The sequence below is a fragment of the Chanodichthys erythropterus genome, chromosome 21 (assembly GCF_024489055.1).
Source record: "Chanodichthys erythropterus isolate Z2021 chromosome 21, ASM2448905v1, whole genome shotgun sequence".
Taxonomy (NCBI): domain Eukaryota; kingdom Metazoa; phylum Chordata; class Actinopteri; order Cypriniformes; family Xenocyprididae; genus Chanodichthys; species Chanodichthys erythropterus.
In genome coordinates this window covers 6,618,247-6,632,314 of record NC_090241.1, presented here as the reverse complement: position 1 = coordinate 6,632,314, position 14,068 = coordinate 6,618,247, and the positions used below count along the sequence as shown (strand labels likewise).

Here is a 14,068-nt window from a genome sequence, read left to right as displayed (position 1 = left end):
CCCGTAAGACCAAATTAAGATGTTTTTGATGAAATCCGATGGCTCAGTGAGGCCTCCATTGCCAGCAAGATAATTAACACTTTCAGAAAGCTACTAAAAACATAGTTCATGTGACTACAGTGGTTCAACCTTAATGTTATGAAGCGACGAGAATACATTTTGTGCGCCAGAAAAATAGAATAACTTTTCTACAATATCTAGTGATGGCCGATTTCAAAACACTGCTTCATGAAGCTTCGAAGCTTTAAGAATCTTTTGTTTCGAATCAGTGGTTCGGCACGCCAAAGTCATGTGATTTTAGTAAACGAGGCTTCGTTACATCATAAATGTTTCGAAATTTCAATAGTTCACGTGACTTTGGTAGTTTTGCCGCATCGTTGGATTTGGATAGTATTTGGATAGACCTTGCAGATTTTTGTTTTTCAGGAGAAAATAGTTTAAAATAACGATTGACAATTTCACTGAAATTCAAAAGTTGGGGGTCGGTAAGATTTTTAAAAATGCTTTTGAAAGAAGTCTTTTACATCCTCACCAAAGGCTGCATTTATTTGCATTTATTGTAAAAACAATAATATTGTGAAATAATATTACAATTTAAATGAACATTTTCTATATTTTAAAAAGTAATTTATTTCTGTGATGCAAAGCTGAATTTTCAGCATCATTACTCCAGTCTTCAGTGTCACATGATCCTTCAGAAATCATTCTAACATGCTGATTTGCTGCTCAAGAAACATTTCTCATTACAATCAAGGTTGACAACATTTGTGCAGCTTATTTTTTTTTTTTTTTTATTGAAACATGTAGGACTCTTTTTGTTTTTTGTAGGACTCTCAGCTTTTATATAACAAATTAAAAGTCTTTACTGTCACTTTTGATCAATTTAATGTATCGTTTTCTTTAAAAAAAAAAAAAAAAAAAAATCTTACTGACCCAAAACTTTTCAATGGTATGTAAACAAAATGAATAGTGTTTAAGAATACATAATAATTTTATATCAAAATATATTTTTTATTTTTTATCATCTATAATCTACTTTGTTACAAAAGCTTACAGTGCACTATCGCCTTCTGTGATACAAGAGAGATATTACTGAACCTTCATGCTGACACGCTAACATTTCCTTATTAGGAAAACTGAGTCTGGGATCCACAGGCCCTGTGCAGCCGAAGGGCTGGTTCTCTGGCAGGAGCAGGATGCCCTCAGATCAGTAAAGCCATTTTATGGAGCACTTTATACAGTAATGTTTGTAGTTCCTCAGTTTTTGACCATTTATGATACAGTATAATAAAATTCATGATGATCACAGTCATTGTTGCCAACAATGTAACCAAATGGTGAGTGAAGTATTGGACTATTCCCATACACCACATGAGATAAAAGGTATGGGAGAACAAACACGTGTGGATTTTTTATAGTGGCTTCAGATCAGTGGTTTTTAACAATCCATATGTTTTTTTAACAGTTTGACAGTCCATGTGTTTTAACTTTGGGTGGTTATCCCCATTTCAAATGATTCATTAAATAAAAAAAACTTTGCTTTGAGACAGCTTAAAAAAAAGTGTCTCCATGGGAGAGTTGGTAATGCGGAAACATCCTGATGTAATTAGAGAATTCTGTGCCCTAGCAACAGGCGCCCAAGAGCAGTTTAAATGGCTTCCATTTCCTATTCCACACTCAGAGGAAGTTTGCAGACAGTATCTGAGGGTACCTCCCACACTGACACATTGCATCAACACATTTTATTTTAACATCCTCGTATTTCACAGCTGTTTTATTATCACAAAGATGTGAAACAATGATATTGCCTGTAAACATCATCTTATGTCTATTCAATACAATAACAGCTATTTTTGCATGTTTTTTTTCTCAGGACAGGCCTGGTTTTGTTGTGGGGCCTCTACAGACACAGACCAAATGCCCAATAATGACTCAAAAAAACAAAACAAACACAAGTAGTCAACATGCAAGATGATCTGGATTTAGAATCAGGACAGGGGGCGCATTTCCTGTGAGTAGGTCGACTCTGAAGAGACATGACCCTTGGGTTCATCAGCCTTGTTCCCAGTACTGAGGACATTAAAAAAAAAAAAAACATCCTAGTAGAAAGACTCTTAGTCTTATTAATCATAATGTTCATATTTGATAGCTGTCGTTTCCTTTTTTTAATTGTTGTATATTATAAGCTTAAAAGAGTTCCAGATTTAACATTAGTCTTAATTTGGCAAAACTGTTGATTTTATTCAGGGATGTAAACAGTTTTAACTGCGGTCAGATTACATTTTTTAGCTGTGTCTGAAAGCTAAAAGATCTGCCTTCCTGTTCAGTCGGTCAGTGACTTAACAAAAAGTGCTATAAGTTAAAAAATCCATTTCAAACACCATTTTTATTCTTTTTATTAAAGGCACACTATGTAATTTTCACTGCTAGAGGTTGCTTATTCAAAACAAAGTCGTAGCTTGACGATGGCTTGATTTCGTGGAATCATGGGATGTGTTGTCTTCACGTCTACAGCCGGTGGAAAAGAATCTAGACGAGACTCGGGCAGAAATTATATTCATGGATGAGCTAATGTATTAAATAGTGTTAATTTCGTTAACGAAATCTATGATAATGTTCGTCAACAAAGTTTTTTCCCCTGACTAAGATGAGACGATGATAAGGCCATTAAACGATAACTGTGACTATATTAACATGCAATATTGTTAATATTGTTAATGTAGTTAAAAGAACAAAAACTTTTTTTGCTGTACAAGACTCTGTTAGGCGAGCGTTCATGTTTGCGGTTGCCAGATATCAAGAGCACAAATCCCCCTATCAGAGCTTTTCTGTTAAACGGATATGTGCCTGGCACACGCTCTCTTCAGAGGCACCATGATCTGAAAAAACCCACGGTACTGTACAAGTTCAGCGATCTCCATTTGAGGTATTCTGCTTAAATGGAAGTGTCATTCAGTCAGTCAGTTTTCTGTCATGGATCTTGACTGTATTGTTTGCGATTGTGGTTTCTGATTGTACTTACGTTACGCAACCTCTGTGTGCCAATATGTACAGTCTTTTTTTTGTTTTTGCCATTGTTTTAATAGAGAAACATTAATGCAACTTGGAATTATTGGAATTACTATTAGGAATTTCTCAGTTATAATATTTGAGAGTAAGTTTTTGTTTTTACCAGTTTTCATAATGTAGACAAGGCAATGTATATGTAAAGACTTTTGTGTTTATTAATCTTATAATTGATAGCCTTTAATAAATCTGTACAGTAGATGAGGTAAAATAAACCATGCATATGAATATTCTGTTGATTTATGCTTATTGGTAAAAGAGCAACTTCTGATGAAATATAAAAATAAATTTCCGAAATGTAATTAAAATTGAGCAATATATATATATATATATATATATATATATATATATATATATATATATATATATATATATATGAGAAAAAATAACGTGTTAAAAAAAATAACGCAGATTTATCCATTCCGTATTGACCTTTAAACCTGGAGCCGTTCTAGCCACCATTCGACTGTTCACACCAGACGCGACTTGCGCGAATAAAACGCGCTATTCACGCGTAGTTGGACGCTTGGACATTTTGAGTTTACTCGCTTCATTCGCTCGTGAAATTCACTTCACAACAGATGCGAATTTGCGTCATGAGAGGGGCTCTCCCACTCCTTTATGTGTTTCACGCGTCAAACGCCCGAAACGCTCAATTCTTCAATGTCTATTCGCGTCTTTGCATTGACTTAACATGTAAATCACTGGACGACAGTTAGCAATCACAATTACCTTGGAGTTACGGCACACATCATCAAATCGAATTTGAATTTATGTCCTTAGCATATTAGGTCATATTGTTGATTGTTATGGCCATTATTTGAAAAGTGAAAATAATAATAAAAGAGTTTTTGAACATTAATGTCACTAATGCTGATTATACATTGATTCATTTGAATTGAAATATTTAATACTTTCACAGCAAAAATTATGTATGCGATTAATTTAGATTAATTAATCACAGAGTATGTAATTAATTAGATTAAAATTTTTAATCGATTGACAGCCCTAATTTTTTTTTAATCATTCGGAAAAAAAATTATTATTATCACACTGAAAATGTGAAAGCTTCCATTGACTAAAACTAGACTAAAATGCTCAGACATTTAGTTGAATAAAACTTGACTAAACAAAAAAAGGACAAGGTTGATTAAAAATGATAAAAACTAAAAGTTACATTTGAAACAGACAAAGACTAAGACTAAATTTAAAAATAGCTGACAAAATAAACATATAACAAATAAGATTTATTAACATTACTGTAGTATGAAGCAGGGTACGGCTGAAAGCCGTTGGAGCGGAACAAGGCAGCTTATGCCGCAGACAAGCGCTTCTGCGTCTTCCGGTCAAGTGTATGTGGGATAACGCAGCACTGTTTTATCATATTAGATAACATTTGTGTGTTGAAAGTTGTTATAATGTTACTCTGTGCATTCACTCAGTGGCTGCTGTGAGACACTTGTTGCACACTACAGTAAGCTAGATCGATATTAGGCATGGTAAAACATGGTACTTGCTGTAAATCAAGAAAACAAGATTTAAACAATAACACTTACTGTGATGAGCTATATAATAATTATTTTTCTGTCAATGAATGTATCCAAACATTTGCTCACCTGTCTAATAAAACATAATATATTAAAGTTTCCATGGTTTCTACAAAATAAAAACGGAAACCAATGGTAACGCGGGTATGTCATGTCCTGGTTAAAATTGCTTATTTCTCTGGATTTAAACATTTTTGGAAACATTTGGGATAATGTAAGTACACAAGTCAATAAAATATATAACACAGTTCTAGAGGTTTTTGGATATTTGAATCCAAAAATCTCACATATTGTGCCTTTAAGTGCCTGCACAGGATTGTAGGATATCAAATGCAGCATAGGATACAGGCACCTTCGAAATGAAGGCATCTTACAAGACACTGATGTTATTCAAACATTGGGTTCTCAGCGCACTTCAGAACAGGCCTTCTCTTTACAACTTCAGTCAATCACGTTCAACTTTACCATATCTAATTCTATTTGTAAGGATGTATTTCCTCGTATAAGATATTGCTGCTGTAATTTTGACAAAGCTGCTTGTTTTTGTACTTTTTTTATTAACAGAAAATGGGAGTACGGATATATTAAATGGGTTTACACTATTTTGATTGTCCAGTTTAGACATTCTACAATGATAAGTAAACTACATGTCAACTTACTCTCATTAGAGTATCAGTAGACTGTTAGGTTAGAGTTAGGGTTAGTAAAATAAGTTGACACGTACTTGTGAAGTTAGTATCAAAATAAAGTGTTAGTAGATATTAAGCAGTCTACAAATACTCTAATGACTGCTAGTTGATATGCAGTTAATAAGTTACTTAGAATGTCTAAAGTGGACTATTGAAATTAAGTGTTATCTATTGAATTAATTAAAAATTATTCATTTTGTGATTCCAAATTTCAATAACTGCATGTTCTTCAATTAGAATAACATTATAAATTATTGAGCTTAGGAGAGAGAGAGAATTATGATTGTGGTTTACATCTTGATTTGCATTTTGTAGAATTTTAATTTAGATTTATCAGTTTAAACACGTTTAAGTCATCCTGCGGCCCACCATGGAAGTCCTGGTTGAGAAGTACTGCTTCAGAGCCAGTTAGACTAAAAAGTGATAAAACAATGAAAGAAAAAGTGATAAAACAATGAAGGAACTCACGTGCAAAGAATAGACTGGTCCTCTCGATCTGTAGAAAGAAAAGACAGACATTACAGCGGCCCAAGGTAACTGTCAGGTTGGTGCTCATGGAAACTGCAAGAGAGTATACCATGTCATTTTTATACATCATGAAATACATACAGTCTGCTTTTAAGCCTAGAAATGAATTCTGGTAACACATTAGTATGGGAAACTAGTTATTTGTTAGATTGCATATTGGCTGTTTATTAGTACTTATAAAGCACATATTAATGCTTTATTCTGCGTGACCATATGCTACACCCCTTAATGCTACCCAATACCAAAACTTAAAAAATACAATACCACTACCTTACTAATTATTAATAAGCAGTAAACAAGGAGCCTATTGAGGCAAAAAGTGACTATGTATTCCCCATGCTAAAGTGTTACCAAAATTATTTTTCTTAAAGTTGGCATGAAACGAGACAGGGATAGCTGAAGGTCATAATGGGCATGGCGGAAGGCCTGTGGAACACCCACTACTTGCAGATACCCACACTTGCATGAAATGTAAGTTACAATCATTTCTGCCCTATTGTGACATATATATATATATATATATGGGTAAAATGGCTTCTCGAACAAGCGGAAAAATGTAGGCCAGGACTTGATTTTTGTTCATCAGGAATTGATTGGATTGGTGTGGTTGACTATTGCCGTGATCTCATGTGAGTGACATATCAAGTTCTTGCCATGCAAAATGACGTATGTACAAATACCACTGTTATTACAACATCAAATAATGCGAATAATCTAATAATCTTTGATTTTCAGTGCAGCAAATTGATTTGATGAGAAAGAAAAACTGACTCCACTATTTTTTTGTGAGATGCAACACAATTCTTACTGAGTTCAGCAATGGGACAATCATTGTTTCATGCTGCTAAAATTAGAACCTGAAAACCTTCTCAAATGATCTTGGCTCCATTTAAGGTTTTTAAATCCTATCCGTACACCACTGATTCCTCGAAAGGTCGAATAGAAATAAAAAGCCATCTATAATTAGATCATTTATCAAATAAGTATTCGATCAAGTCAAACAAAATATGATCCTCTCTAAGCAATTCTGTGCCAATGAATTTGTAGTTAAAATTCAAACAGAGTTTGGTTCTTATCTATGATCCTGGAGGCTGGACGGACGCCCAACCAGCTAATCAGTTGAATGTGAGCTCGCCTGTTCTGCTCATGTACTATAGAACCTTCTTCTGTTGTAAACACAACGAATGACTATAGCTGATTTTGGATATGACTTAAGCTGGGCAGGTTTCCACATACAACATGAAGTCTGTTCCCTTGTTTCTTCCTAATTAAGGCACAAATCGAGGCATTCGGGACGCAGAAACCCAAATCTAAACACGCGGATGGGGAAACTGCACCTCAGCCAAAATGTTTGACAAAAAGCAAGATGCACTGGTATTGATTTATCCAAGCTAGTAGAAAGTTGTACATTCAAATCCAATAGATTCATTGCCATACATACACTATACTTTAAATCATTTATATTCCTTCCCATTTTATCCAATATGGGCTCCTAAAGTTTTGATTTACGACAAGTCTACACCATGTCACACACGGTTGAGCATGGAAACCCTGCTGGACATCAAAGGAAGATCAGTATAAGCCCCTGAGCAGGAATGTGAACACTGGCACTCATGCTTAATCATGCTGGATTTTTACTCATGTCATGTAACAGTTCAAGATATACTGCAGGAAGCCCTTAAAATATGTTAAAGAAGTTTTGTCATGTGGTGTTTAGGTGGACAAATTTTATGCTATGTGACCAATAAATGATCATCTGTCTTCACATAGCAGGAAATGAGCAATGAACTGCATGAATAAGGACATTTACAGGGTTTAAGCATGATTCAGCCCATGTCTAATGTAAACATGAGTGAACTGAGCAGAAATACTCTTGAGGAACAGCGTGACAACACACCTTTCTACTTCTGCTTTTGAAAGCAATTTGTTTTGCAAGTTTCACTGTTTCTCGTGAGATAACAGTTTCTGAGATGTTCCACTGCCAACTTTGCAGAAAAGTTTTGTTTTATCTTAAGCACTTATCTTTTCTCGATTTGACTCCAGTTCATTAACATGATGTTGAGTTGATGTATCAACAACTTCATTAGCAACACTTTTGACCATGCTAAAAGTTGCATGATTGGGGTGTAAAATATATTGTGGTTCTTCTTCTTTTCATTTAGCACCTAACTTCACTCAGTAATAGAGCTTCAACCTAATGTGGGTAACAGCAGCTGTTTAAATGAGTTTGATAGTGTTTAAAATGGTGTTAGATGTGTGACCTGCTGGTGCATGTGTGAGTGAACACCTCTCACCACTGACTGACCAGCTAACATGAGCTGTCACACTCCATCTCAACAAACACAAATGATATCTCAAAAAGAGATTCTACTCTGTCCTGTTGCCAATTAGTGAAATAAAAATGCCTTTGGGATTCACTTGTGTTGGAAATTCTGAAGACAATGGCTATTGTGAAATCCAAACATTCAGATCTTATAAAGGAGGCTATGGGTTAATATGCGAACGTCCAGCAGTGCAGACCTTACCTTGCATCATGTTTCTGTAGGCGTTGTCCGTGATAGAGTAGATATGGGGAGGGACCTCGTGGCGCTTTTTGCCTTTGTACATTTCAATGATCTTCTCAGAGTAGATTGGCAGCATTTTATAGGGGTTCACCACCACGCAAAACAGCCCAGAGTATGTCTGAAGAAAGATAACGTCTCAGTTTTCCACTCTATATGAAGTGTTATGAATCCATCAGGTAAAGAACAACAAGGAGACATGGTGGCACAGTGCTGAGCCATACAATGTCTTAAAATATAAATCTAAGGAAGTTAGGATTAAGTCTGTATATTTTTACTCATAATATTTGAAAGCTTAGGTGATGCATATTCCATATGGAAGACTCCTTTCCCCAAGATATCCTCAGAGCAAAATGTCGTTAACTAATGGTTTGTTTCCAAAACTCAGTGCAAACATGGTTTGGAGGCCTGTGGAAGTTATATGACCCCTCACTCTTGGGGAACGTATAGTTCCTCTTTAGTGCATTAGATACTGCAAATCATCGCTGCCATTTTAAGCTAGATAGTTGTCAGTGCAAAAATTATTTTGCATCGTTTCGGCCACAATAAAGTTATTTATAAATAACTTTTACTATCAGCCAGTTATACAGTGGCTGATAGTAAAATGTTATGCAATGTTTTGTAATATTAATGTCAGCGGGTGGTCAATGGCAAATAAAAGAGTCCAAGATAATGAATAAGAATAAGTAAAGAAAAAAAAATGAACAGATGAAATACTTGAAAAGAAACCACAAAGTACCTCAACACAATTTTATTTTTGATTGCTTGTTTTTTTATAATAAATAATGAAGCAGTTTTGATCAAATACATTAATATATATATATTAATGTATTTTATTAAAACTGCTTCATTATTTATTTACTTTGTGGTTTCTTTTCAAGTATTTCATCTGTTTATTCAGGCTTTTATGATATCTTGTCAGTTGTATCACGATATTTTTAGCTCAGAAATTAAAAATATGCTCATCATATAAGAGGTGAACTGAAGTCACTGTATGTATGAATTGCATTTCAATGTAATTTTGAAGAAATTAGCAGATGCCAACTAAAAATGTATCACATGTCATTGGCCTTAATTCAACTTAATAAAATAGAGTGCATGCTTATTATAATTTACTAAGCAATTTTTTTTTTTTTATCATTTAAAAGCACTATGGCATACTCACATAGATCAGTCCGGAGTAGTATCTCTCCCTTATGTTGTGGAGAACGGAGGCTTCATTCAGGCAGGTGAGCTCCGCCATATCCTCTACCTTGCTGAATTTGGGTGGATTCATCTTCTGGATGTCATCCTTGTTGACTGTGATTTTCTTTCCGTTGTCCACCAGCTCCACCAGGACCTCTTCGCCATGTTCCTCTTTGATGCTGGCTGACTCAAAGCCATGTTTCTCAGAGGGGACCCATACCAGCTTTTTGGCTGTCCAATCTGCCTGTGCGACGGGGCTGTTAATGAAGTCTTTGTCCGTGAAAAGGTATTTCTCGTCCTCACTCAAGCCCTTTTTCGTCATCTTGGTGCTGGGTTAAGACAACTACAAGAAGAGGAAAACAGATTTTTAAACACATTGCTTTTTCCCTAAATTAAAGTCTCTGACCTGTATGACCCAACAGCAATATTAATAATCATTTTTAAACACAATATTGCACTTTTATTAAATACAAGATGCTAAAGACAGGGCTGTAACCACCACAGACATTGAGGTCCCCCTAACAATCAGAAATGACCAAATTGCCCATCCCCTTCCCCATATTTCACAGTTTTAGTTGAATTTCTAAAAGTTACATTTTTTGCTTTACATTTTTGATGGGCAAATTGTCACCCCCAATATTTGATATATGACAATATTTGACAAAAATTCTAACAGGCAGGCTTCGCTGTTCACAGTAACCATCCACAAATTCCAGAATGAAGCTTTGGTGAAAGAGTGCTAGGTAAGATGTACCTAAACAACAAATTAATCAACTTTTTGTTAAATTTCACCATTTTTAAATTGAAAATATAGGCTGTCATTTATGTAATAACTCATAATAGAATGTGATTAGAGAGTGTAATGGCCAATTATCAATGGAATATGCAACAACAAACATACACTTTATGGATGATTTTTTGGATGTGGTTGCATTTCACTATTGCCACAGTGTAGCTTTTCCTAAGTTCACCAATCAGACCAACCCTAAACAAACATTACACAGGTCACAGGGGACACCACTATTTAGATAAAAGGATGAGAAAAATGCCTGGGAAATGTAAAAAATGTTATCAGTATTGATCAAACATCACTCAGTCTGACCAAAAACTGTACAAAACACATCCTACTGAGCAAACATATATAATCATGTGATGATCTCCACAGCAAATGCTGTTTTTCTTGTTTCTTTTGGTGCTCAGCTGTGGTCCCGTGCTGTGATGACCATATAAGGCTGCCTTTGAGTCAGTGGACGCTCTGTCGACCTAAACAGCAGAAGCAAGTGAACTCCCAAACAAAGCCCTTATAGGGAATAGTATGCCTCCAGCCGGACTCGCAGTTTACTCCAAAATGATAACATTAGGCAGGGACAGTCAGAGGCTGGTGGGGGTCTAATTTTCCTGCCACTTTCCCCCACCCTTCTTTTCCTTTGGGTGGCTGATATAGGGAAGTTTACACAATTATTTTCAAGTACAGTACAGTTGGCAAACAGCAGGTGCAGCTTTGGAGTTTATGCAACCACAGAGCTTTAAAAGCAGTTTTTGGGAAACAATTTCAAAGCTACGCCTTAGATATGAACCAGTTTCCTCCTCCATTTATAACCATCCATTGTTTGTACATTTACATTGTATGGTGTAATAGCCCAACAAAAACAGGGAAAAAAAATTTCCACTTACTGACTTTCTAACAAAAATTAACTTTTTGAAAAATAAACTGCAGAATTAAGTATTAAATTATAATATTGTGTCTAACAGAAAGAGCTGCTTACTACCAACCAGCACCAAATTTGCAAGAAATCTTCAGAGTCTGTGATGTAGAAAAAAGATGACATTAACATGCTGAGAAAATATAAAGATATGCAATATTGAGAGTTTCAAAAATGCTAATGCTCAGTTTTCTACCAGCAGTTTTTCAATTCACATTCTTTTGTACAAATGACAACAAAAATCGCCCAACGAAAACACAACGGAGGGAAAAGGGTCATTTAAATGCCCTGTAATCGAGACAAACAAACAAAGTTTTTCTGTGATAAGCAGATTTAATTAAAATAGGGAATTTCCTGTGTCCTGTGCATAGATTCACAGCCCTTTTTTGGGGGGGAAGCTCCTTCAATTCTGTACTCGAGACTTATTGACTTATTGATTTTATGGATTTGCCATTTCACTGCAAACATACTACAAATCCTACTTAAATAAGTTAACGCTATTTTATTTAAAATATATATATATATATATTTTTTTTTGCAAGGCAGAAGTTAAAGGTAGCACAAATCAGGGTCCTTGGCCTGTGTTCAAATGGGCCTAATGCCCAGAAGATCATGTGACCATGTGTTGTGCGGATGGATTTTTGTGACCTCTGGTCCTGTGAAAGGTTTCCTCCTCTCCTCTACTCCTCCTCATCTTTTTCTTTTTCTTCATTCCACCCATATGGTTTTCTCATGAGCAGCTGTGTAATTTCAGTCTTTTATTAACATTTCTATTGAGATGGATGTTTCTACAAGGTCAACAGCACCAGCATTAAAGCTGTTGCGATGACAATATATACTGAATATAATGCTTCCTAGATCAAACAACATGTTGCCATTAATGACCATAAAGACCTTCTTTCTTCAAAACACACATCAATTCTTTGATGAGTGGATTAAACTGTTAGACGGTAGTCCAGCTACTGGTTTTAAGAAATAAACAAGAGTCTGTCACGTGATGCAGAATTGTGTTAAATCATTAGAGTAACAATCAGGTAAGAAGCCTAAAGATAGACCACAAATGTGCTAAAGTCAAAAACACAGTTAAACTGATTTACTATAGAAGGAGAGCTGCAAGTAAACTGGTAAAATCTTGCTAGGTCTAACGATCTAACCAATATAACTGATAAACTTCCTTGTTCTACCAAGCCGGATTAAAACTAACTTCTGCTACATGCACACACCTTTTAACTGCATTATAAAAGATATTCTAAAAAAAGCTGTCAGACATTTTTCTATTGTATTACAATAGTTTAGATTTATACAGGCACACATTAGGAATAATTCACCCATAAATTAAAATTCATCTGCATGTAGATCTAGGGGGCACATTTATGATACATATAAGGTGCTTTTGCATCCCGTTTGAAGCAAATTAAACAATTTTGTTAAGAAAAGATGCCAAATTACTCTTTAAATGGAAAACATCCACATTTGGAAAGACATGGGGGTGAGTAAATAATGATTATATTTATCTTTTATTCAATATGGTAATCTCTTTAAATTTTCATAATTACACTCATTACTCTTTCAGAATCCCTCTTAAGAATGTTTAAATTACAGATCAAGACATTAATGGATAAATGATGAAACAGTAAACACTGCATTCACTGACTACTTCCCCAGCACTTTGTTACAAGATCATGATTCTTCTTCGTCTAGACCTCATCACACTATTGTCTATGGTTAGCTGTCTATGCATGTCATCACTTCAATGGGAAACGAGAGGACAGTCAGTTGACACTGTCTGCTGTTCACCACAACGTTCAGCAGAAAGCTGCATTTGACAACCATATTTGGAGAACAGGAAACTCTTTGGTTTGTCAAGCTCACAGCTTCTCTCATTCTACGCACTTTCCACAACCATTTCCTATGACAGACTTTGCTGAAGTCAAACTTATGCATTAAAGAATGTACGGATAGTCATGTTTTCTCACTTAAAAGCTCATGAGATACTTTATGATGATGTTTTGAAGAGGTCAGAGAGGCACGAGTTGTTGAAACACAGTGTGCAACATAGCAAAAGGATAATTAATTCAAAAAATATTTAATTTTGTCATCATTTACTCATCCTTATGCTGTTTCAGACCCCATAGAACTTCTGTGCTTTGCTTGAGAAAGAACTTGTTAGACAGAATGACAGTCACCATTCACTTTCATTGTATGGAAAACAGATGCAATGAAAGTGAATGGTGACTGAGGCTGTCAGGAACTAACATCCTGACATTCATGTCGTTTTATTTTTCACTGAAGAAAATTAGTCATACAGTCAAGTTTGGAATAACATGAGGGTGAGTAAATGAGGTTGAAATATCAGTTTAATAGCAACATACCATAACTGAATTAACAACTGTCAAACACACCTTTCAAAGTAATTAAATGTTGACAGTTTCGAGATTAAGTGAAAGATTACCGTTTTTCTCACACAGCTCAGCGCTCAAGTAATTTTTTTAGCACACTTGACACTGTAAATCAACTTATTCTACTGCCATACATCCAGATGATTTACATATCTGAAAGCCAAGCGATGCATACAAAACTAAAACAGTAGAATGACATATTTCATAAAGTATAAGTAATATCGCTGCATACTCACAAGGCTGATGAAGAATGGCGCGATTTGGAAAGTTAGGGTTTGGAGAGTCCTGCAACAGTGAGGTACTCCAAAGACGAACAGTCCAAATTAGACAGAAAGTCTTGAGGACATCATTTAAACGAAGATGCGGATGGAGTGGGCGGAGCCGCATAAT

At 35.3% G+C, this 14,068-nt stretch overlaps 1 protein-coding gene across 3 annotated transcripts in view; it reads right to left on the bottom strand.

The window, feature by feature from the left end:
• Nucleotides 1-14,068, bottom strand: part of myh11a (myosin, heavy chain 11a, smooth muscle) — a 35,868-nt gene extending 21,800 nt beyond the window's left edge. For all 3 annotated transcript variants that reach the window (XM_067374057.1, XM_067374058.1, XM_067374060.1), the window contains exons 1-4: nt 13,915-14,068; nt 9,557-9,919; nt 8,356-8,512; nt 5,771-5,798 (exon numbers count right to left, since the gene is read on the bottom strand). In XM_067374057.1, the coding sequence (XP_067230158.1) occupies nt 5,771-5,798; nt 8,356-8,512; nt 9,557-9,898 (527 nt within the window). In that variant the 5' untranslated portion in view covers nt 9,899-9,919; nt 13,915-14,068. The remainder of the gene's footprint in view (nt 1-5,770; nt 5,799-8,355; nt 8,513-9,556; nt 9,920-13,914) is intronic.